Source organism: Sander lucioperca, chromosome 9, assembly GCF_008315115.2.
Source record: "Sander lucioperca isolate FBNREF2018 chromosome 9, SLUC_FBN_1.2, whole genome shotgun sequence".
NCBI lineage: Eukaryota > Metazoa > Chordata > Actinopteri > Perciformes > Percidae > Sander > Sander lucioperca.
Genome location: NC_050181.1, coordinates 8228589 through 8252543, shown reverse-complemented (window position 1 = coordinate 8252543; position 23955 = coordinate 8228589). Strand labels below are relative to the sequence as shown.

General features: G+C 38.7%; 1 protein-coding gene across 1 annotated transcript in view; it reads left to right on the top strand.

Annotated features, from left to right (window-relative positions):
- Nucleotides 1–23955, top strand: part of b4galt2 (UDP-Gal:betaGlcNAc beta 1,4- galactosyltransferase, polypeptide 2) — a 160570-nt gene that overhangs the window by 76443 nt on the left and 60172 nt on the right. The window contains exons 3-4 of the mRNA XM_031294517.2: nt 4490–4608; nt 6385–6501. Coding sequence (XP_031150377.1) covers nt 4490–4608; nt 6385–6501 — 236 coding nt within the window. The remainder of the gene's footprint in view (nt 1–4489; nt 4609–6384; nt 6502–23955) is intronic.

Here is a 23955-nt window from a genome sequence, read left to right as displayed (position 1 = left end):
GATATTTTTATACTCTGGACAGTGCAAGGCTAGCCGGTTCCTCCAGCTTCCAGTCTTTGTGCTACTGTAAGCATATCCCCTGGCTTTAGCTCCATACTATACACAGACATGAGAGAGGTATCATTTCATCTTGACTCTTAGCAAGAAAATGAACAAGTGTATTCCCCCACATGTCAAACTATTCCTTTAATATGATTGATATTTGGAGGTAACTCTAAAATATTATATGTAAGATAAACAAAGCACTTGAATGCTCCAACCAATGCAAAACGTTTTTGTACTGTACAGATTTTGTGCCTCTAACCTTGCATTGTTATCAGTTTGATGATTCACACTTGGGCCACATGTTAGACTTTAATGCAGTCATGTTGCTGCATAATTAATTAGATAGAGACTTCTCTGAAAGCCTAGTTTTTAACCCTCAAGAGTTGCTATTCCAACACTAAATACATCACTGTGATTCCAGAAAACCCAGTGTATACTACGCAGCTACTGACTGAACAAACAGTGATAAAATAGTCTGGAAGTCTTATCTTATCAACTTTGTGGAGTGGGATGGTAAAAATCACCTGCTGCTGAACGTGGATAAGACCAGAGAGATGGTGATTGACTTCAGGAGGAAGGGAACGGTTCCGCAACCCCTTTGCATTCTGGGTGGAGATGTGGACATGGTTGAGGAGTACAGACACCTGGGAGTTAACATCGACAACAGGCTGAACTGGAAAATAAACAGTACTGCTGAAGAAGGGGACTCTCTGAGCAGACTCTATTTCCTGAGGAAGCTGAGATCCTTCAACGTGTGCAGCAGAATGTTGGAGATGTTCTACCAGTCTGTTGTGGCCTGCGCTCTGTTCTCCTCCGCCATCTGCTGGGGCAGCAGCATCGGAGCCAGTGGCACAAACAGACTGGACAAACTGATCAGGAAGGCTGGCTCCGTTGTTGGAGGCAAACAGGAGACATTTGATGCTGTGGTGGAGAGATGTTCACTGAACAAAATGTTATCCATCATGGATAACCCAGACCACCCTCTCCACCCCACACTGGTCCACCAGCGGAGCACCTTCTCTAAGAGGCTCTGACAACTTCGATGTTGCATGGACCACTACAAAAAAATCATTCCTGCCACATTCCATAAAACTGTACAACAATTCACAGCTGTCTGTTAGCATTACAATATTGCACTATTATGCTACTAACACACTGGTTACTTCAGATTTAATATTATACATATTTTATTTTGTTATATATACGATGTATGTAGGTTGTAGATTTTATTCTACACTTAAAATCTACACTTATATATATATATATGTGTGTGTGTGTATATATATATATATATATATATATATATATATGTATATATATATATATATATATATATGTGTATATGTGTATATATATATATATATATATATATATATATATATATATATATATATATATATATGTTCATTTTCTTTCATCCCTCTAAGTATATTTTCAGTAGTTCTGGCATTTTTATTTTTGCTATTTTATTTTATCTTATTTTTTCATCTAATTTATTATTTCTAGTATATTTCTTGTATGTGCGTATGTCCTTCGTTACTTGTAACTTGCTACTGTAACAGAGTAATTTAGTAAAGTCTATCTATCTATCTATCTATCTATCTATCTATCTATCTTCAGCAGAGTGCACTTAAAACACACAAGCAATGCTCTCATTGCCTTGTACTGGATTTAAGACATGCCCTAAATAATGCATGATACAGGTCTCTGAAGTGGTTAATTGGTTTGAATTTAAAATGTATATTTAGTATGTGACTTTTACAGAAAAGGTTTGTGCACTATTAACCCTGGTACTCAAAGGTAACTACGTTAATTAAATAATTTTAGTGTCAAAAAATGAAATCAACACAACTTATGATCTAAAAATAGCATCTTTTTGTGCTTGTTATTTCTGTTATTTTGTCTTTCTTTTGCTGTCTGACAGATAAGTAACAATATTCTGAGATGTGATGAAAACACCATGTTTCACTTACCATCTCATTAGTGTGAGAGAGGAAGTGGAAAAAAAGAAACATGAGTGTTTAGTGTGAGACTGGAGAGGATGGAGGGTGACGGCAGAAGTGGTCAGGGGAAAAGGCTGTTGGGAATATTTGCATTCGGCTCTTGTGGGTATGATAAAGAGGTATGTTATGAATGTGTAACCTTGTTGGCATCGATTATGCTCCTCGCCTGTGCAGCGTTGATTGGAGGAGACCCTTCAACACAAAGTTCATACATCAATGCTAAGTGGATTATTAAGTCATGTACTTATTGGCCTTCTCTCTCTTTTCTCTGCAGTACAGTGCTCTCATACTGTGTACTCATACACATATCATGCAACACAAGAAGACATATATCTGTACTTTTGATCAATGATAAAATAATTGTGTGATGATCTAATGTCTTAAAGAAGATTCTATTATTTTAAAAGTTTTTCCTGGTGACCTGGTGCAATCAAAACAATCTAGAGCTCAACGCTCTAAAGACAGTGGAGATGGTTGTGGACTTAAGGAAGAACCCAGCCTCACCTGCTCCCATCACCCTCTGTGGCTCCACAATTGACACTGTGGAGTCTTTCCGCTTCCTGGGAACTACCATCTCCCAAGATCTCAAGTGGGAGCTGAACATCAGCTACCTCGTCAAGAAAGCACAACAGAGGATGTACTTCCTGCGGCAGCTGAAGAAATTCAACCTGCCAAAGACAATGATGGTGCACTTCTACACAGCCATCATTGAGTCCATCCTCACATCCTCCATCACCATCTGGTACGCTGCTAGCACTGCCAAGGACAAGGGCAGACTGCAGCGTGTCATTCGGTCTGCAGAGACGGTGATTGGCTGCAATCTACCGCCGCTCCAGGACCTGTATGTCACCAGGACTCTGAAGCGAGCTGGAAAGATTGTGGCTGACCCCTCCACACACAACACAAACTCTTTGAGACACTCCCCTCTGGCAGGAGGCTTAGGTCCATCAGGACCAAAACCTCACATCACATGAACAGTTTTTCCCCCTCCGCCACTAGCCTTATTAACAAGGTCCGGAAACCACCCTGACTCTCCACCCCTGGCTCTTCATGCCACTGTTCTCTCTCTGCTGTAATGCTCTTTATTTTTTATTTATATCTTCATTTTTAATTTAATACATACTGTGTACATATACTTATACTTATATTGTTTATTTATCTTATTGTTCCATCTAGAGAATGTGTGATATGCACCAACAACACCAAAACAAATTCCTTGTATGTTTTAAAAAACGTACTTGGCAATAAAACCCTTTCTGATTCTGAAAAAAACAATGTGTTAGTCCATCTCTAAATACTGGATTAATTAAGATTGATTTAAAATAAACTACACAACATGTCACCTGGTACAACAGTTTGGCTCATTAATGTGTTCTTGGAGAACAGTGGAGGTCTATGGCACAGAAGAAGAAGATCTATTAGGCTTTGGATTCCCAGACAATACTTCCGTCAGTAGGATCTATTTTTCGCTGGTTTTAGTCTTTTCATGGGATTTGTTGAGACTAAGAAAAGTACAGAACATAACCTTATCCTTTCAATATATATTTGGTAATTGTAGTATCAGTGTTTGCTTAGAAGCAGGGTAAAACAGTATGTCTAACATGTCCACCTAAAATGATTGATTACACACAATGTATAGTATGTAAAAGGTACATCCTTGATCCAATGTTTATATTTATAGATTTTGAGTGACAAACGCCATGTAATATGTTTTTGTCCTCGTAAATGAACTAATGAGTTTTCTTTCTGACACTGACATGGAAGAAAAACATGCACTAATGAGTGGCTTTTTGCATTTTGCCCCAGAAGGAGTGCTCAAAGTCTGGTTTGTTAAAATGAGGGTTATGGTTGCAGGACTGTGGTTGGAACCCGAACAGCAATGCTTGCTCGTATATTTTAATGATCCTGGCTCCCTGAACGAGGGGCTGTATTTATTGTGCTGGTCCAGAGATTTAAAGCCAACCCTTCTTTTTAAATTAGTCTGAACCCGCAATCTCATGCACACAAATACACACGCGTAGATTGCATTTGATCTGTCAGTACTCAAGGAATGATGGATAGATTTGTAGTGATATAACATGGTGTGGCTTCATCACTGAGCAACGTAATTACCTTTCATGTTGTGTTTACACTGACTGACTTCAAAGTCTTTGTTTATTTGGTAGGAATATATGTTTTCCAAAGCCTGTGCATCTTATTAAATGCTGCATTATGCAGAGCAAATCCCTTGAAACCATTATTTCTGCACACATTGCTTTGATACACATACAGTATTGCTTTGAAGCTAAAACCTCTCTCCTCTGTCCCTCACTCCCTACAGTACATCCTTCTCTCCCTCTCTTGCTTTCTTTCTTATCTGTTTTTTCTTTCCACCTCATCCTCTGTCTTCTCTGTTATCCTCTTCATCTTACTAACTCTTCCCTCTTTCCCTGTTTCTTCAGTGGGGCGTTTGTTGATCGAGTTCAGCTCCCAGATGACGATGGAACGAGTGCAGAAAGAAAACCCCAACGTGACGGACGGAGGCCGCTACACGCCTCCTGACTGTCGGCCTAGATGGAAGGTCTGTATTTGTGTCTCTGTCTGTATATTCACACATTTTATCATGGAAGCACATTTCTGCCAGTATAAGAAATCAAAACCCGGAAGACAAGAAGTCGTTCATAATAAAAATTTAAATACACTTGATCAGTCAAAATTATAATTATAGTGTGTAATAGTAGATAGTATGTAAGGTTTAATTGTTGACTTACTATCTCATAAGGTTGATCTACTAAGTCACTTTTTCATTTTTATCTATTTTTCCGTTTTCTTGGAAGAAATGCGACTTCCATATTTTTCTCTCAGTATTGGATTAACTTTAAAAAGTTAGGTCTGTACAGAAGAGTGGTCTTTTTCACAGCAAGTGTGGTACCATTTGTATTAGTCTGTTTACTAATTCTTTATTTTTTAACCTTTATTTATCCAGGTAAGTCGTTTGAGAACAATTTCTCATTTGCAATGACAAATTGTCACATTCACACAGTTACACATTCATACCTGGAAGCTGCCCAGTACAACCACAGTCTGATCTGCTGGCCACTGAGCAGCTCCACTGGAGCGGTTGGGGTTAAGGGCCTTGCTCAAAGGCACCTCAGTGGTGGAAATCACTTTCCCACCCAGATTTTATCCTGCCTGGGGATTGAATCCACGACCTCCCAGTCCCAAGCTCAATTCCTTAACCCCTAGGCCACCACTGCCCTTTATGCTTTACGTAATACTTCACTGAGGTCAGGGTGCTTCCTTTAGCAGTGAAGATAACACCAATCACCCATCACAACGCCTAACTATACAGAAACCAAGGTCCCTTTGCTGTCAGTCTTCATCTGAGTGCAAAATTACCATGAATTTACACGGTAAATTACAGTGCAACCTTGGACTGTTTGGACAGCTGCGAAAGGTTCACTTAAAGCGCTCATATTATGGTCACTTTCAGGTTCATAATGGTATTTCAAGGTTGTACCAGAATAGGTTTATGTGGTTTAATTTTCAGAAAACACCATCTTTTTGTTGTACTGCACATTGCTGCAGCTCCTCTTTTCACCCTGTGTGTTGAGCTCTCTGTGTTAGCTACAGAGTGAGGCATCTCACTTCTGTACTATCTTTGTTGGGAGTCGCACATGCGCAGTAAGTACTGCTAGCTTGTCACTTGCAGAGCATGAGGGAGTGCCATGCTAGCAGCTAGGCGAGCATTATAACGTGTGTTACAAAGTGACGTACGTTCGTCACAGAAGTAAAGGCTGGACTACAATAGAGCTGTTTGGAGCAGTTTGTGAACAGTGTTTTCTCTGGAAGATGGTAAGTCCCTTTGGGGTGGACTTTGGGCTTTTTCACTTTGTAAACCTATAACATGCACAAAAAGATACATAACACACTAAAGGAAAAGGCAAAAGCCAAAAAGCATAATTTGAGCACTTTAAAGCACCGAAACGGAGGACGGCCCAAAAAATTGTCTCAAATCTGCAATGCCATAGAGATCTTCTTTCTTGAGCTGCTTTATTCATAATGAATGAGAAGCAACTTCATGTACACTGTAACATTAACCAAGGGGATTTTTCTACGGAAATGATTTTCTGGTCATAATTATTCAAACACTCTTTGGAGATGTGACAGAGAAAGACTGTCACACTTTGTCCATGTCAACAGAAAAGGTTCAGATAGTTATTATACTTGTCTTGTTTTCTTTACCAGCATTGATTTAATTGTGCATTTGATTGGTTATCCAACTGATACAAATGTGGAAATGTTTTATAGTACGAGCAAATTACCAACCCAAACTCTCCCTGTTATTTACATGTAGGTGGCCATCATCATCCCGTTCCGTCACAGAGAAAACCACCTTAAGTACTGGCTCCACTACCTCCACCCTATCCTTAGACGGCAGAAGATTGACTACGGCATCTACATCATCAACCAGGTAGATCAGGCGAGATATGCTGCAGACATACTGTAAAGTAACACCAGCACTTTCATCAGCCCAATGGCGTAGGTCGAAGAGATACTTATTCAAGTTTTGTTCTTTGTGATTGGTCCAAGAAGAAAACAATCTTGTGTTCCAGCCTTAACAGTTCTCATCAAAAGACAAGTATGCAAACAAGTGTAATTATGACTTGGAAGTTGAACGATATTCACAAGTGGGAACCTCATAATTACGATAACTCTGGTATGACATGAATGCAACATTAATACACCTGGGTCTCTGAGTTAATCGATGAGTCCACTACCAAAAAACAGCAAATCCTTATGTTTGAAAAGATGGAACCAGCTAACTTGGGCCTTTATACTTACTTTACCAATTAAAATTTATTTAAAAAGTTGTTATTCATTTTCTGGCAATTGACTAATCAATTGACTAATCGTTTCAGCACTACCAGGATCTCCTCCTTAGTACACAGATAATTTGAAATGATCACCTCCAAACATCTGTTTTTATGACAAATTGTATTGCAGGTCAGGTAAACGGCTGCAGGAACAGCTCATCAGCTCAGTTCTAAGCATTGCCACCATGAGGTATTTCAATTCATTATTATGGTGAAAAAAGTCTATTACTGCGTGTAGAAATTGAGAACAAGTCACCAGTGATGGGATGTAACTAAGTATTGTACATTTACTCAAGTGCTCATGCAAATTTGAGGTACTTGTACTTTACTTGAGTCTTTTCTTTTCATGCCACTTTCTACTTCTACTCCACTGCATTTCAGAAGGAAAACTTGAACTTAGTAGACAGCTTTAGTTAACAGTTACTTTACAAATTAAGAATTTTGCACACAAAACACATGTAGTTTATAAACTACCCAACAATATATACTACCTAAGTGCAGCTGAATTGATTAGCTGATTAAACACTTAGTTGATTGACACAACTCACGTTTCCAGTTTCTAAAATGCGAGGATTTTTCTGCATATTTTTACAGTGTGGTGTTAGTACTTTTACTTAAGTAAAGGATCTGAATACTTTTTCCACCACTGCAAGTCACTTTGCAGATGCTTAATCCCCTAAAGGCTGCCCTCCCTCTTGTCTCATCACTAACTAGTCTTCATTGACTGTTTTCCTGACAAAAAACCCATCTGCAGTGAAAATCAGCAACTTATTTACTTCCACTGCACTCAGTTCAGCCGAAACACAAGGAGCTTGATTTTCTAAGCAATGTTGTGAGATTGTGTGTGAGTCTTTCACACTGCGTTGGATGAGACGACTTCTTCTTCCACATTATGGGTAATGAGCTCTCCTTTCTGACCTTTTTCTACCCTGTGGGCCTTGCTCAACATCTTAATCACTCCCCCTGTGAAACAGACCTTTGGTTCCGCCTGCCCTGCTGTGCTCTGCTCTTGATATGGCAATGTTCCAGTGTCTTACTCCCTCGTTTTTACACTTACACTTACACAGACACACACACACACACACACACACACATTCACACACAACATTCGTAGCATTTTTTAACCTCACCTTCCCTTTTGTTTCATTTCTCTAAGAATGGGCTTGACTTATATCTCAATGAAATTTCCATTTCTGCTACAAGATTATATAAGTATACTCTCAGCTCATCTTCAGTTTCATCTCGAGGCAGTTTGGCTCGCTCAGAGGTCTCATGCCATGTAGTTTTAATCTGATTTATGTCTGGTGTTGCATTTCATTGTTTCGCACTCATCTCTGATCAATCTGATCTACGGAGGTTTCTACAAAAGTGAAAATAATGATAATAATAATACATTTTATTTATTTAGCACCTTTCAAAACAAACTATCAAAGTAAAGATAAAAAGTCCAGGGTGCTCAGGAAGTTCAGTCAAATGTTTGAAGGTGCTCTTTGGGGTCGGGAATTCAATTAAGTGTAGAAAAAAAGTAAAATCCAAGGCACTCTTCTTCAAAATTATTTAAAAAGCCTTTATTTTACTGGCTATTTCATAATAGAAAAATGAAAAGACATAGGGAGAAGCAACCCACACGTAGCGGCAAAGACAGCCTTCTTCAGGGTTCACCCTGAAGAGTGCCTTGGATTTTCCTTTTTTTCTACACAAAATATCAAAGTGTTTTACATTTACAACAACATTAAAACAGTGCAATTAAAACCAGGAAAATGAAAGTACAGAGAATAAAATAGAGAAAAATACCAATCAATAAAATATGGTAAAAAAACAAATTAACACATTAAACACATAAATCATAACATACAAACATATTTTTTTAAATATGTTACTGATTTTGCAAGCCACTTTCACATCTCATGTTAAAATACTGATATAAAACATGGTAGTTTGGAGGAACCATGTAAGACAATTCTCTTCTTGATCTTGGACAGGTTTGCAGTGCACACTGTTGGCACAGGAGGTTAAATCCTCAGTCCTCCAGCTGAAGGACAGTTTAGTCATTAGGCAAGCTGCCCCAGACTGCGTATCTTGTGTTGTATTTTTTCTACCCACAAATGTCACACCACGAGGTAATCTGATTTTACAGTCGACAGCGACGTCAACAGAGCTGCTTTTGCATCTTCACCTCTTTCACCTGCACTTCAAACGGATACTGATCCACTGCCTGGCTCAAAGTGTACTCCACTCTGTGATTTAGAGGTTCACAGAGGGCTTTGTTTGAAGTGGAAATGACTTGTGTGTATTTTTAAATGCATTTGAACTTGTTGAGATTCTTAAAACCAAATATATACTCTTGCATTGTGTGGTGGAGTTAATTTCTGCCTCCTGTTTTGAGTGATTTTGAACTGACCCAAATATATAAATACTACAGCTGGAGGCTCTGCTTTACTTCCACTACATGTAACAATGACTGCTGAGAGTGGCCCTCTTTAAAAGTCCTATAGACTGTTTCTAAAAAGCTCTGACTCATAAGCAACTGCTTAAGGGGAAAAAAGAAAATTTTGGTTTTTGCTTGAAATTCAAATGTTATACTAATTGGTAAGGAAGGACATCTTGAGGTTATACATTTTTCGTTCAGCAGCTGCTCATCAATATTATCATTGTGTCATATTGCAATTAGCTCCAAATCTGAGCACTGCTGCTGCTCCTTTATACCCAGGATTTATATTAGAATTAAGCTCTGGACAAATGCTTCCTGCTGATTAGTCTGAATAGTTAGTAAGATTTATAACTTATCCGAAGATGTGCCACCTGTAGTAGAGTTCTTTTGCTAATCATGTTGACAGCTGATCATAATTCAGTTTTATTTTTTAGAAGGGCCATGTGGTAGAAAATATCCAATTATCTTTGCACGATCTAGCACGGTATTAGGAAAATATCTAATTGCGATTGTTTTGACTGACATTGCGATTGCGATATGATCCACGATATTGGAAGGATTGATCATTTTTGTATCATTATTCTCATTTTCAGTGAAAATTATTAAAATAATAGAAAGTAAAATGATTATAGTGTGATTTTTGCAAGGATCTGTACAAAACAAAGATTTTTTCTTTAGTCTGTAAGATACGATTTGTAGGCCAGGACGTCTCTGCAGCACCACAATACTACATTCAGAATGGTTTTTGTTATGGGTGAGTGAGGAATAGTGGACCCAAACGCAGAGAGAGAGAGAGGCAGGCAGGAGCAGCGTAGAAACTCAAAGGTTTATTTCCTCAAAAAACCAAAAAGGCAAACAAGGAGTCCTGTGAGCTGCAGGCAAGAACTAATTCCGGGGAGAAAAAAGGAGAGACTGACGAAGACACACACACACTGACACGGGGGAATACAAAACGATCTGACAAGAGACAAAGGGAACACAGGGGTTAAATACAAGAGGTAATGAACAAATGAGGAACAGGTGACACAACAGGTGAAACACATCAGGGCGGGGCAGGACAATCAACAAAGGCAAAAAGTAAAACTAGACATGACAGGACAGAAAACAGACTATCAAAATAAAACAGGAAACAGAACAACAGACAGGAAACAAGAAACAACCTAAACACAGAGACTTGACACACAGAACACAGAATACAGGAATTAACCAAAACATATACAAAAAACCAGGAGATAACTAGAACAGAAATCTACAGAAAATACAACCACAGGGAACATGAACAAATAAACAATAAAGACAACAGAAATGAACAAACAGGTAACAGAAATAACCTAAAACCATAACAGGTTTTGGTATTTTTATATTTTGCCTTTAACAAATATTGTGCCCCTGTGATTTGGATATTGCACTATTCCATATTGAGATTCCGATACTTTGATAATCAGATTAATTGTGCAGCCCAAGGCAGGACACACGGATACTCAAACTGCCAGACAAGCTAAAAGGAAGTCCCAAAAACAGACAGTAACGCAGGATGACTACAAACAGGATGGACCAGCTCGCAGATTGAGAGGAGTCGAATCAAAGCGTCAGAGGTGGGATTTTGATGACAAGAAGTCCTGATGGCCAATTAAACCTTTACACCTGGCGCCGCTTTCCGAGAGGACGGTGGAGAGCACTTTTCTATCGTGCTCACTCGAGTGTTAAATAAGTGGAAGTCTGGAACCTTTTAACACAGAGACACTGGAGGGGAAGGGGTTGGGGTGAGCGCTGACAATTTCTCCCCTCAAGTCTCATTCTTGCTAACAGATAATGACTGTCATGTCCTTAGAGTCAAAACAGTCATTTTGTGGAAAGAAAGGCCCCTTGGAGATTTAAAAAAAAAAAAAAAAAGCACAACCAAAGATGTGAGACAAATCCCCCACTGACCCCAGCTCCTCCCATCATCCCCCAATCATGTTTTTAACCTGGCCGGTGGCCTGGCCAGCTTACAGACAATATCTAGCTGCTCAATATACTGTACAGGAGTTACTAACAGGAGCTGGTGAAGAGAGCTCGTTAGAATGTAATGATTATGTATAGAAAGTGATGATTGTCACTTTGGTGTTTTGAGATTCAATTCTTACTAAACAAAACATTGAGCAGGAAGACTAATTCTCCACCTTCAAAACACATATTTCTGGTAACCCAAGGTTCACTTACTTCTTTTTCCTGGGCCTTCAATCATATATTCTTCAGTGGATGGAATCTGCTATTTCATTCCCTGTCTCCTCTGTCTCTGTTTAGGAAGGTTTATAGTCATTGAACGGACAAATATACAACCCTTGTTATTACATGACAGAAGCTTCATACTTTGGTCACTGAAGCCCGCTGAAGAAGGTAGTGGGATATGGTTGAAAGCCCCTGGAAAAGGTTAGTAAGTGAACCTTGAGTTTAAACTATATTACTACTACAAAAAAAAAAAATACGTTTTAAACATAGTGAACCTCGGGTTTACATTACATTAACCCCCCCTTAAACTATTTTACCTCTAATTTCTATCGATTATCAATTCATTTTTGGTCGATTAAATGCATGCAGCAATTTCCCAGGGGTGTGGTCTTCAAATGTGTTTGTTTTGTCCGAGCAGCTGTCCATAACCCAACATAACAAATAAAAGATATAAATTTTCCATCACTCAAGACAAAGAAAAGCTTATACTCCTCACATTTGAGAAGCTGAAACCAGCAATTGCTTGGCATGTTTGCTTAAAGCATGGCTTAAATAATTCAATTGGCAAAGTAGTTGCCTATTAATTTAGTTTTGTTTGTTGTGTGTGCCAGGAAATTATATAATAATATTAATTTATAAATAAGGGCACAGGTCAGAGGTCACATCACAATCTCAGCTAAAGAGCAGCACAAACGGCATTGCTTCAGGTTGAAGGCCGGCCTTTCTGCTTGCTGCACCATCCTGCTGCTCTTGTTTTGCCTCAACCGGACATTTTTAAGCAGCTATCATCTCACTCTGCAAAGTGGTGTTGCTAGTGCGGTACGGTGAGTAGGCGTTGCAGAGGGATCATGCAGAAAGTTATATAGCAACCTTGTTGTTCTGACCCGCTGCTCCGTCCTCTCGGCCTGCCGAGGACTGGGGCCAATGTTTGTCTTGTTGGCCACCAGCTCATCATGTAAACTGGAGAGAAGCCCAGAAAGAGGGACAGAACAAACCGGGGGGGGGTGGAGAGGGGTGAAGGAAGAAGGTGAGAGACAGAAGTAACGAAGAAAGAAAAGCAATCTGCTGTTATGATTTTTATGTGAGCTTAAGGCCGATCCTAAGCTGGATATCATTATTGATTTATAACATCTAATACTCTGCAGCTATAGGGGGAGTCTATAAGGCAAAAGTCACATATTTCTTCCACACCTAATATTTCTTCACTGATATCTGCAGTGGTGGAAGAAGTAAAGTACACAGATCTTTTACTTAAGAAAAAGTACCAGTATAAACAGTACAACAATGTAAAAATACTCTATTATAAGTAAAAATACAGAAGTATTATCAAAAAAATATACTTAAGTTATCAAAAGTACAAGTAGTGCTTTTGCTGTAAAATTATGACATTATTAGATTGTTAATACTGATGCTTCAATGTTTTAACTACTTTTTACACAGTATCTTAATCTAGTGGTTTCTAACCTATGGTTCTGGCCCCTCCAAAAGGACACAAGATAAATCGGAGGGGTCTTGCAATGATTCATGGGAGAGAAATTAAATAAATGTTTTATAAGTTCTGCTTCATAATTTTTTATTTATATTTTGGACTTTATTTCTAAACTTTTTGAGACATATTGGCTACTTTTACGTCTCTGGGCCTTGACAGTTATTAAAATAAAATAATAAAGAGGTCACAAGACAAAAAGGTTTGAAAAAACATTCCTTTAGTAAATGTACTTAAACTTTCCACCACTCGATATCTGGTGGTAGCGTTTGGCCCTCTCCTGAAACCTTTCCGCCTAGTGTTAACAAAGTACAAAACATTAAACAAGATGTGCATATTCTGAAAAGAAAACTATGCTGCTAAGGATGTAACTCTTAATATTGTGATGTGCTTTGAAAGTAGTCTAAATATCTATTTTCTTGGTATTTTTGCACCAGCAGAAAATGGAGAGGACAAAACCTGCTTTCAACTTACACAATAAGCTTCTGCGGGCCACTTGTTCTACTAATCCACCAAGATATGACCCGCTACCTCCTTTTTCTTTCTGCCACCCCTCCAAGCCCCCATACACACACACTCTAACTGTTCTGTAACTCATCTGCATCTGCCGAGAGTCTCAGGTTGTGTTGTAGAGGAAGGAGAATCCAGTCAGCCTTTACACAGTTTAGCTTTCTCATTCATGTGTACACCTCAGCTTCAGCAGTGTCCGGCAGTGGACATAATAGGATCAGGATGGATTAAGCTCTGTGTGTTTCTGTCTGTATTTGTTGTGGTGAAGGTCACGTTGAGGAGGACCACATAGTTCATCTGGGATGCACCCACCTTAGACGTTATGCTGTCTTTTGATGATCACATTTCAAGAGACCAGGCTCATGTAATGCCAGAAATGCTCCTCTAAAGGAGTTTAACCATAATCATAAATTGCTTTTCGTTTATTTTTCTCTTTATGCCTTTTAGTTTGAGACCTGCCAAAAGTTTTTATTTCAGATTAGAACCCAACTCTGTTAAAAGTGACTGTTGCTATCTGATCAGTGCTGTCATGCTGGAGCGATTGGCATGCTGTGCTACAGTATGGTGGTGCAAAATAAACATGAACATTGGCACAACAACTGGTATCATTTGTCCCGGACTTGCAGTACAGTGTCGGACTTGCAGTACAGTCTATCAGTTAGGGCTGTAGCAGTCATTTTCATTATTGATTAGGCAATAAATGTTTTGGTCTTTAAAATATCCATCATGGTTTTTTAAAGGGGAACTCTCCTGTAAGTCTGTTTACAGGTCTTCAGGAGTACTACTGCATATGTATGTCTGATAAATTGTCTCAAGTTATGTCACTTGAGCCAGTGTCAGTTGAGGCTCAAGACTACAATAAAAAACAAATTTGGTGATGTCGAATTAGAAAGAAGTGAACCTACCAAACCTCTGTAGCCCGCTCCTCAACTCCGCTTTAGGCTAGCAGCTTGAGGCTACATTAGCCGCCACTAGCATAACATACCTGAACTTCTGACCAAACTGTTGGCAAATTGCCAACGATTACTTAAAAAACACACACATTAATCACAATATTTAAACCTGCGGGAGGTAGAATTTTAAAATTTTAAGTAGAGTGAGGCCTCTTTCTGCAGCTCTGCCTCTCCTCTCTCTGTCCCAGCATGGGCACACATACAGTCAGACATACAGCTTCATACAGTGACCTGTACGAGTATTAATCATTAATTTCATCCCGATGGCATGCTGTTATATAGCGGCAAGTCTATGAGAATGACCGTCCCATTTTCTTTGTAAAGCCCTTTTAGATGACTGTGATTCAAGGCTCTAGTTAACTATATAAACTTGAATTAGCCACAGCCCTGAGCTAGAATTAGCAAAATGCTAATATACCAGCTGGTCTGCAGCGTTCACTCCACCTCTTGTGTGTCCTTGTTCAGACGGCAGCAGTAGGCAGAGCTGCAGTGTCGGTCTCTGGTCTTCATAGCAGGCTAATGCTGATGTCCAAATAAGAAGACACCAGAGGCTGTGTGAGAGGAAACGTAAACACAACAAACGAGCCAGTGTTCGTGCTAGGCTAAAGGCTAACCCCAGCAGACCAGCTCTCCTGGCTGTTTTCACAGTAAATGTCAGCTCTCTGTACAATAAACTGGACTACTTTTTTACAAAACAAAATTCCTATATGCAGTGTATATGACATACAGATTATTATCTAATAGTTGAGCCTTTAATTAGCTGCAGCTGCACCCCTGCGCCTTTGGCTATAGTAAACAGAACTTTTACCGAAGAAACTTGCATCTGCATTTGTAGAATAGCCAATAGGAACAATAGGAATCTCTCTGAAGTGTTTTCTGTTCCAGATCAGTTTAGAAACAGCTTTTATGCCAAGAAATCAGTGGATAGTATAAGGACGCTGCCATGGTGCACTTTGATAATAAGAAAGAGTGCAAAAAATCCAGCCACAAGCGTAGAATATTCAATCCATGGTACTCTTTATCTTTAGTCGGTATTAGCAGTTTCTTATTCAGGTGAAAGACAGAACAAAGCCTATTTAATTATAACATTCATTGTTTTCTTATCTACTGTGAAAGGGTGCAGCCTGGGTGAGATATTTAGACATAAATGTCTTAAAAACCTGTGCTCAACCTTAGTTTTTTTTTTTCTCTTTCAGTCTCTGTTTCTCTCTCTTTCCCTTTCACCACCACTCTAGCCCATGCATGGTTAATGCACATATTGATCTGATGAGCAACAACTCTGTTTCTTTCCTCCTCCTTGCCCCCTCTTGAACTTTATGTTTCAGTGTTTGCTGGAGCGTTGTTACTGTTTTGTAGGAACTGTACAGTCAAATAATGTTCTCATTCACTCAGTACCCTTAGACCCCATTGAGCCCCAGATGCAAAGTACTTTATATGATTGCACTAGCCCTGGCTGTGATTAATTATAGATTTAGCTGCAAACTCCTCCTCTCCTCTCCTAGAAGTAGCATGTGGAATGTCTATACATGACTTTAGGCCCACATATTCATTAACACTACTTACTGTGGATCGTAGTGAGATTAAAAAAAACAGTGTGACCTTGCAGTCCCAAACTCCTAAAATGGTTATATGACTTGTTTTACCCTTTAAAAACAAGTAGTAGATAGTTAGCAGATATTGTTAGTTTTCATCATATGCCATGATATAACTGCAGTGATGGAGCTAAGTCTTACTTTAGTTGAATGAATGAAGTATTTATTATTGTGTCATGCATACAGCTATATCCACATTAAAAGAAAACTGACTCGAAACATTTCACAATCAACTCTTTAGACCTTCATTTTCTACAACAACATTCATAAATCACTGGCGAAAATATTTACCATATAATACTAGAAAGTTTAGAATAAATACTAATTAAATTGTCTATCTTGCCCTCTTTACCATTCTTTTGAGATATAGTTGTTAAACTTAAAGACATCAAAATCAAACAACCTCAATGGCCAGAGGAAGAATAGCTGTTAGTGTTTAGCATGTGTTCCTTTCTCCAAATGTTATTTTTAGATTAAAATCCTAAAAACATAGCTTAAACTCAATTTAACCACAATAATGATTGATAAATCACAGAAGACCTGTCATACACATTTGACAAGACACAAGTATATTCACATGCATCTTTTTAAAGTGCTGATGCTCCTTGCAATAAAAATGCTAAACATTAGCTCCGTGTCTACGTGGATAAAGTGCACAGTTGTAATTTGAGGCATGGTGTAACAGCAAATTGACATTTCAGCATTTTAGTGATGCATAATTTAACGTGCCTTTTGTCCGTCAGCTTCCATTTTAATCAAGCGTCCATTAACACCGAGCTGTTGAGACAGCAAAAGAAGGAAAAATATATACAATATGGTCCCTACTCACACATTATACTACATAATACAGTATGTGATTTATTTTACTTGATCAAGTTTTGTCTCACTTTTATACCCAGTTAAAGTTCTAGACAACTTTATATTGTCCCAAATGGACAACAGGAGCTGCAGCTGGCACACAAAATAAATGCACAACACTCTGTATAGACCCAAGAGTAAACAGTACAAGATGAACAAACATAACATGTGGAGTTACTGACACAAAACCAATATTTAGTGTATAGAAGAGCTTTTCATAGGCAGGTTTGGATGCTGTATAATGCACACACTCAGTACAGTGAATGTATACACACTGAAGCAACATTTCAGATAGAAATACATGCATATCTAGATCATCTTCTGTGTCTTCATGATCTGAAGGATCAACATGTTAGTGCTTCATCCTGGCAACAGAGATTACACTGAGGATGATGATATGCTCTGTAAACACAAAATAACCTGCATTTAAAGTATGTTTAACTCACACTACTCAGACATTAATGAAAAAACCTACAATGATGGTGGTAGTGTTGGCTCACAGATCAGAAAAACAGATGAAAGAAATGCTTAATGAGAGATTGAAGATGAAGTATTGTTTATTCTTAAAGACATGTTTATGTTGCTTTTATATGCTTTAGGGATTCTCTGTCAAGTCTCAGCTGCATCATTTTATATTTGATACATAAATAGGGATCAAGAACGTGTTATTACATTCTTTTGGCTCAATATATCAGATTTTTACCAATAGCTTCTGTGTTTTGGGGGCTACTTTGCACTATTATTTAATAGCTCTGGAATCATCCCTCATTTAAACTGTCTCTGTGTGTGAATGTTTGACGGTGTGTGTAATATCTCACCTTTATAGTGTGTTGTTGAGGTTTTTAGTCCCTCAAATCTCCTTTTCCTTTTTTTTCCACCTCCACTCAGAACCACAGTGTTGTGATATTTGGACAGCGGCCCTTCACTGTTCACACTTTACTCTTGTGCTGTCAGCCAAACAGCCAAACTTCACGACCTTGCCATTCAGACAGCTGAGAAAAGCTGCATGAAACCATCTGACCACCTTGACAAGCCCTCGTTAAAACTGCCTGGAAATGTCACTCTGATTGAAACCCATTCCTTCCTCATTTTTGTCTCTTGCGTTGACACCCCTGCTGCTTCAATATAGTGGCCTCATTGAAATGAATGAGGAGGCTGTGTTTTTTTTAAGCAGCGCTGATGTCTCTGAATACGGCCTAAGATTTAAAAGCATTTTTTGTTTTGTTTTAGTATGCCTTTAACAATAACATCCTGCACGAATCTGGCACGTCCTTGTTTTATGTACTGTTTATAACAACTCCATTTCCTGAGTGCCGGCCATCTCTATAAAGGATTGAAATGATACTGTTATTGTCGAGGAGACATGAGCAGCAATCTGATTTCAGTGTGGGTACAGGAAATCAATATTAATGTGGAGGTGTGGATGTAATAATGGCTAGACACAGTGTGGATATGACACACATGCTAATCTCAGGTAGGAGGCCTTAGATAGAGAGGTAACTAAACAGATAAAAACACAGAGAGCGTTTCAATGAGGGTTATGCTTTAAATGTCTAAAGGGAGAGACAACTCACACAATTTTAGTATTCTGCAACCTGCAAAACACTTCTTATAAACAGTATCATTTTTTTTAGTAATATCTCTGTCTCCTCTCTTTGTTTCATTCTGCCCTGCCTCTGCATCTCATCCTTTGAGCTGATTACTGGCAAGAAAAAGAGAGGCTGCACTGAAGATGCGTTGTACTAATGTCAGCAGTATTAGAGATTACAAGGGGACAAGATCATTGTGTAAAACAGTCTGTGGTGAGCCATAAAGCTCAGAAGTGGAATGGGAAAAAAATAGTGTTAGTCGTAAATTGTTAAGGACATTGCCCCAAAATGCTCCCATTTATTGTCGTTTGCTCCTAATGGCTGTGCAGTGTGATTTCAAAGCAAAATGGGGATAAGTGAGACATCATGTAACTTTCAATTATTTCTGTTTTTAGAGGAGTACTTTTTTCTCTCCTTTCTTCTCAAACCTTAGTCAGCACTGTCACTTTTCTTGAGGGGATATGTTTGTGTGTGTGTGTGTGTGTGTGTGTGTGTGTGTGTGTGTGTGTGTGTGTGTGGTCCCAGTTCTCGAGCACATAAGTTCTGCAAACCACAGCATCTCATCTTTGTGATAGTGTTGTGCTTCAGCATGCCAGATGAGGCTTATACAAGTACACAACAGAATCATGAGCAAGTGCAGTTTGTCCCAGGATGCATTTGTACCAATAACATGTGGAGCTATTTGTGGAGCTATCATGAATTTATTGTCTTTTGATCTTGAAGAAAAGCTCCCTCATCTACAGAGGAACATATTTAATATTATATTACATAAATACACACAAGCACTGCATATGTACTGTATGCCGAAATGTTTGTTTGACTATGTGATAATGACATAAACTCCAGACATTGTGATATTAATCACTATACTTCCAACACTCAGTGCAGTCCAATATAGTAAAAACCCAGAAGTAAATGAAGCTAATCTGCACATGAATAAGATTTTGACAAATGTTTTAAATAATTTAGTTTAAACCAAATCTAAACGTATTCGAATTCAGTGAATATATGAATTTATTAAAAGATGAGATAAATGAGGAAGTTATATATTTATTTTTGTTTTGAGGCTCCGTTTTGAATAATTGCATTAAATATCTACAGTGTTTTGCTAAGATATTGTACACCTTTATTACAACTTGAATATTATTTTTGTAGTTTTCTCAATTATTATGAAATTGCATTTACCAAGGTAATTGCTGACATCTGGGGACACTACAACATACAGTAGTTTTACTTTGCAAAAAACATAAGCGGTCAGGTGGTTGTAAGTTCGAAAAGTTGTTAGTTTGAAACTAATGCAAGCATTTTATCAAACTCCCATCACTTTAATTTGAAGGTAAAGCTGAAAGTGAGCCAGAAATGTTTCCTATAATTCCTATAGTAATTGCACAGGAAGACTACAGCAAGCCCAGTAGGTCAAAGTTGATCCAGGAATGTTAACTCTCTGTTAACTATGATGGATGTTTACAATGGACAGTTTAGATAATGATTTTACTGTTTGCTTTCTCCTCCAAATAATGTTGGCTGACCTGGGGTTTTGATTGACAGTTTTTAGTTTCATTGTGGCAATGTTGTTGCATTTCCATTTCTCAGCAATTAACTTTGTGAGTACAAGCTTATCATTTCTAAAAGGAGTTGGCCAAAACTATGAACATAAACGTTGTAATGAACCGTCATTATTCTTTTGAAATGTACAGGTTTTTAAGGCGGCAAGATGAGGGCTAAAAAGCAAAGAGACAGAAGAAACGTGTCACAGCAAAGCACAGGTCACATTTTGTTGTCAGTTTTGTGTTGTAGTACATTGAAGCCCCGTCTTTTTTTGTTTAGAGTAATTGAAAATATAACACAGTTATAAGTTTAAAATTATATGTCTAATATCACCGGGTGTACAGTTTTCAAATTATTGCTTATTTTCCCTCTTGGACTTGGCAGTGACCCCGTAGTAGAAAAATAGTACTTGACCACCTCCCAGCCAATCCTGGCTTGAACATACGGCTTAGATATGTGGCACACGTACAAATGGTATTTGTGTTACATATAAAAGATTCTGGCTATTACACACTTATTTTAACATTATTACTCTGGCACTTTGGCACTCAGTTGAACTTTTTTATAAGGAAAACTTGAAGATAAAGATTTGAAAAGAAAGTCATAAGGGATGTACAGTGTAAATTGACAACTTGCAAGTTCCTTAAAGGTTTCAAATCTTCTATGTAGAGTGACCTGTTGTTTGCTAAAAACGTTTAAAGCAGCCATATTATGCTCATTTTCAGGTTCATAATTGTATTTTAAGGTTGTTCCAGAATAGGTTTACATGGTTTAATTTTCAAAAAACACCATATTTTTGTTGTACTGCAGTGCTCTCTCTCACTGCTGCAGATCCTCTTTTCAGCTGGTCTCTGTTTTAGCTACAGAGTGAGACCTCTTTTCTTCTTCTTCTTCTGTACTATCTTTGATTGCACTGGCACATGCCCAGTAGCTCAGATGTAGATCATGTCAGCTAGCTAGCTCCATAGACAGTAAAAGAAAGGCTGTTTCTACAACTTCGGTCAGTTACAAGGCAGGATTAGCTGGGAGACTTCTAAATGAGGGCGCACATGGAAGTAGTTCTTTTGTAGATTATGGTGAACTTGTGTGTGTTGTAGCAGTGCTTTGCTATTGAGAACGAGGTAGCATGCTAGCGTTAGCTAATGGTTGCGGTTAGCCTGCTCGTTTCGGCTTGTGACGTCACAAGCCGTGCCGATTGTGACCAGCTCATCCAGAGACTGAAGGCAGGACACATTCAGAAACCGTATCTCACTCTAAACAGCATGGATGGATTTTTTTCAAAGTTTGTATGTGTGTGGAAGCACCAGAGACACAACATAACACCCCAAATCCCAGAAAAAGTGATTTTTTTCATAATATGGGCACTTTAAAGTCATATTTTGAAGTCAAAGATACTGCTGTTTCCATTGATGATGACAGATGTTTAAGTGATCAATAATGTAGCGTCCTCATGATGGGCCATGGGATGTAGTATGATTGCAGGTGTTATACCGGACAATATAGAACCATCCCTCTGAGCTGACTGACCTTCAACTTGTTTATCTTTGCCTTTCTGTCAGCAGCCTAGCAGTCAAAGAATCTCTGTGAAATGAGAAAAGGCATTCGACATTTTGATGAGGGAACCCAGGAGGATATGAGCAGGGATGAAGCACTATATTAAATCTGTAAGACAAAATGTCGATAGCAGCTAATACATCTTTGAAAATAATAAATATCGATTTGAAAAATTTAGATGATATTGTTTTCCTCAAGGTCTCAGCAGGAGAAGCCTGTTGTACTCGGAGCTGTGGCATAGCAAAAGCTTCCTTTTGAAAATTGAATTGCATGACCTTCGCTCTGTGAAAGACATCGCTCTGTGAAAGACATCATTCTGTTTCTTCAGTAAGTCTGCATCCTTTTTTTTCTCAGATGTATGGTATTAAATGGTAATAAAGTAGTTATGGGCCTATCGTTGCTAGAAACACGTCACCAGCAAAACCATTTTTTTTATAGTACAGCGCATCTGCAGTGTGCTTCTTTCTTGCACTGTGCATTACGTTTTTCTAGCAATTTTAAACGCACATTTTATCAGGCTTTACTGACTCTAGCTGACCGTAAATGACAACCGTTAACACTTTAATTAACCTACATATTGCTTATGCTAGTCGCTAACTCTCATATCAAGTCTCATTTATGGTTCTGTGTTGACTCTACGCTGTGCTACGCAAAAATACGAACCCTACGCAGTAGCCTGACGTGCACCTCCCCAGAAATGTAACTTCACGTTGCGGCGACACAGACTGCTTTCATTGGTCTGCTTGGCCGTGGCTTGTTAACGTTGCATTTCCTGCTACTCATTTCCAGGTGCTCCTTACCTGTGAACAACATGTAATCGAGGAGAGGGTTAACTTTTCTTGCTACACGGTCAGTAAGCACAGGGGATCACTTTGTTTTTCCGTCTCCACCACCCATTCTGTACTCGCTCTGGAGCTAATCCCCTTCACTCTTTCACTCGCTCCACACTGTCCCCCCACACACACACTACGTACCGGCTCTGCTTTTATCTAACAACGCAAACACACCAGCCCACAAGTATAAATCCCCACAATGGTGTAGGCCACTTACGCAGGCTACGGCATAGGCTCCGAGTACGTACTACTTTAAATCAGCCTTTAGCCTGTGAACCGCTAATGTTGCTGCTCTCTCTTTTTTCGTTAATCGCTTTTGATCGCCTGGTTGAGCACACACCCCCGCTCCACAGGTCTACCACCGTGTTTTGTGTTTGAAGTGGCTGCATCTATAGCGACGCTTCTCAGTGGGATCAGCCCCTTAAAATGGAAGAGTCAGTCATTTACATGTCCTCCATACTGCTTCAGAATAACATTTAAACCTCTATAAAGATTTCTCTGCTGATAAAATATCTGGCAGTGTTCATTGGTTTTAATAGTCAAGAAGTCACTGTGCAGATGTTTGTAAAATATTTGAGAAATGTATTTAATGTCCCTTGTCTTAATATTTTTGGAAAGTACAAAAGCACTAACCATGTAAAAATACCCTCAAATGAAAGAAATCTCGACTTCCATTCCATTTCAATAGTAATGACAGTGCTTAACAACTCTACAATTGTGTTGTCTTCTAAATAACAATGGAGCTCTGAATGAACGGCGTGGCAGAACGAAAAAACTTTCTCCTGTAAAACTTTTCAATTGGCTTCAAAGTTTCCTCATGTAGGTTTTCAATACACAGTTGCCATTACATTAATCAGACCTGATTATAGGTTGTTAGCCACCCACAAACCAGCGGAAGCTGGTCAGACAAAGCGACTGAGTGTAGGTTTCAGTTTGTCTCGGAATAAATGCTGCAGCTCCTCAAGACCCAAGTAAAGTTCCCGTGTCTTGCTTCTTAACAACGCAACAAAACAAAAAGAGCTGCGGCAGCACAGGTAGAGCAGCAGTCAGTTGGAAAAACTCACTGACGCAAAGAGGATACGAGATGACGTCGAAGCCCGTCTATAAACCAATCAATTACAATTGTCGGGAGACACGGCTCACATGTGATGACGACAGGACGTAGTTTTGTCACGTATAATTATTTAGTGCGCTTGCACAACTGCAGTGTGAAACCAAAACTTTCCGGATCAAATGCAAAAACATGAACCTTGGTCCTGACCTTGGTTCGGACTTTCAGGTGTTAAAGCCCCCTAAGTCCCCATATAAAGTACAGCACAATAATTATTTAGTCAACATGCATATAGAGTCCACAAGAGTAAAAGTCAAAAGTTTAAAATCATAGAAATTTAAATCCATTTTATGTCTATGAGTAAAATACATTAACAGTTAGCCCAACAGTAACGGTTACTTCACATGTTGTATAAGCAACATATTGGCCTCAGAC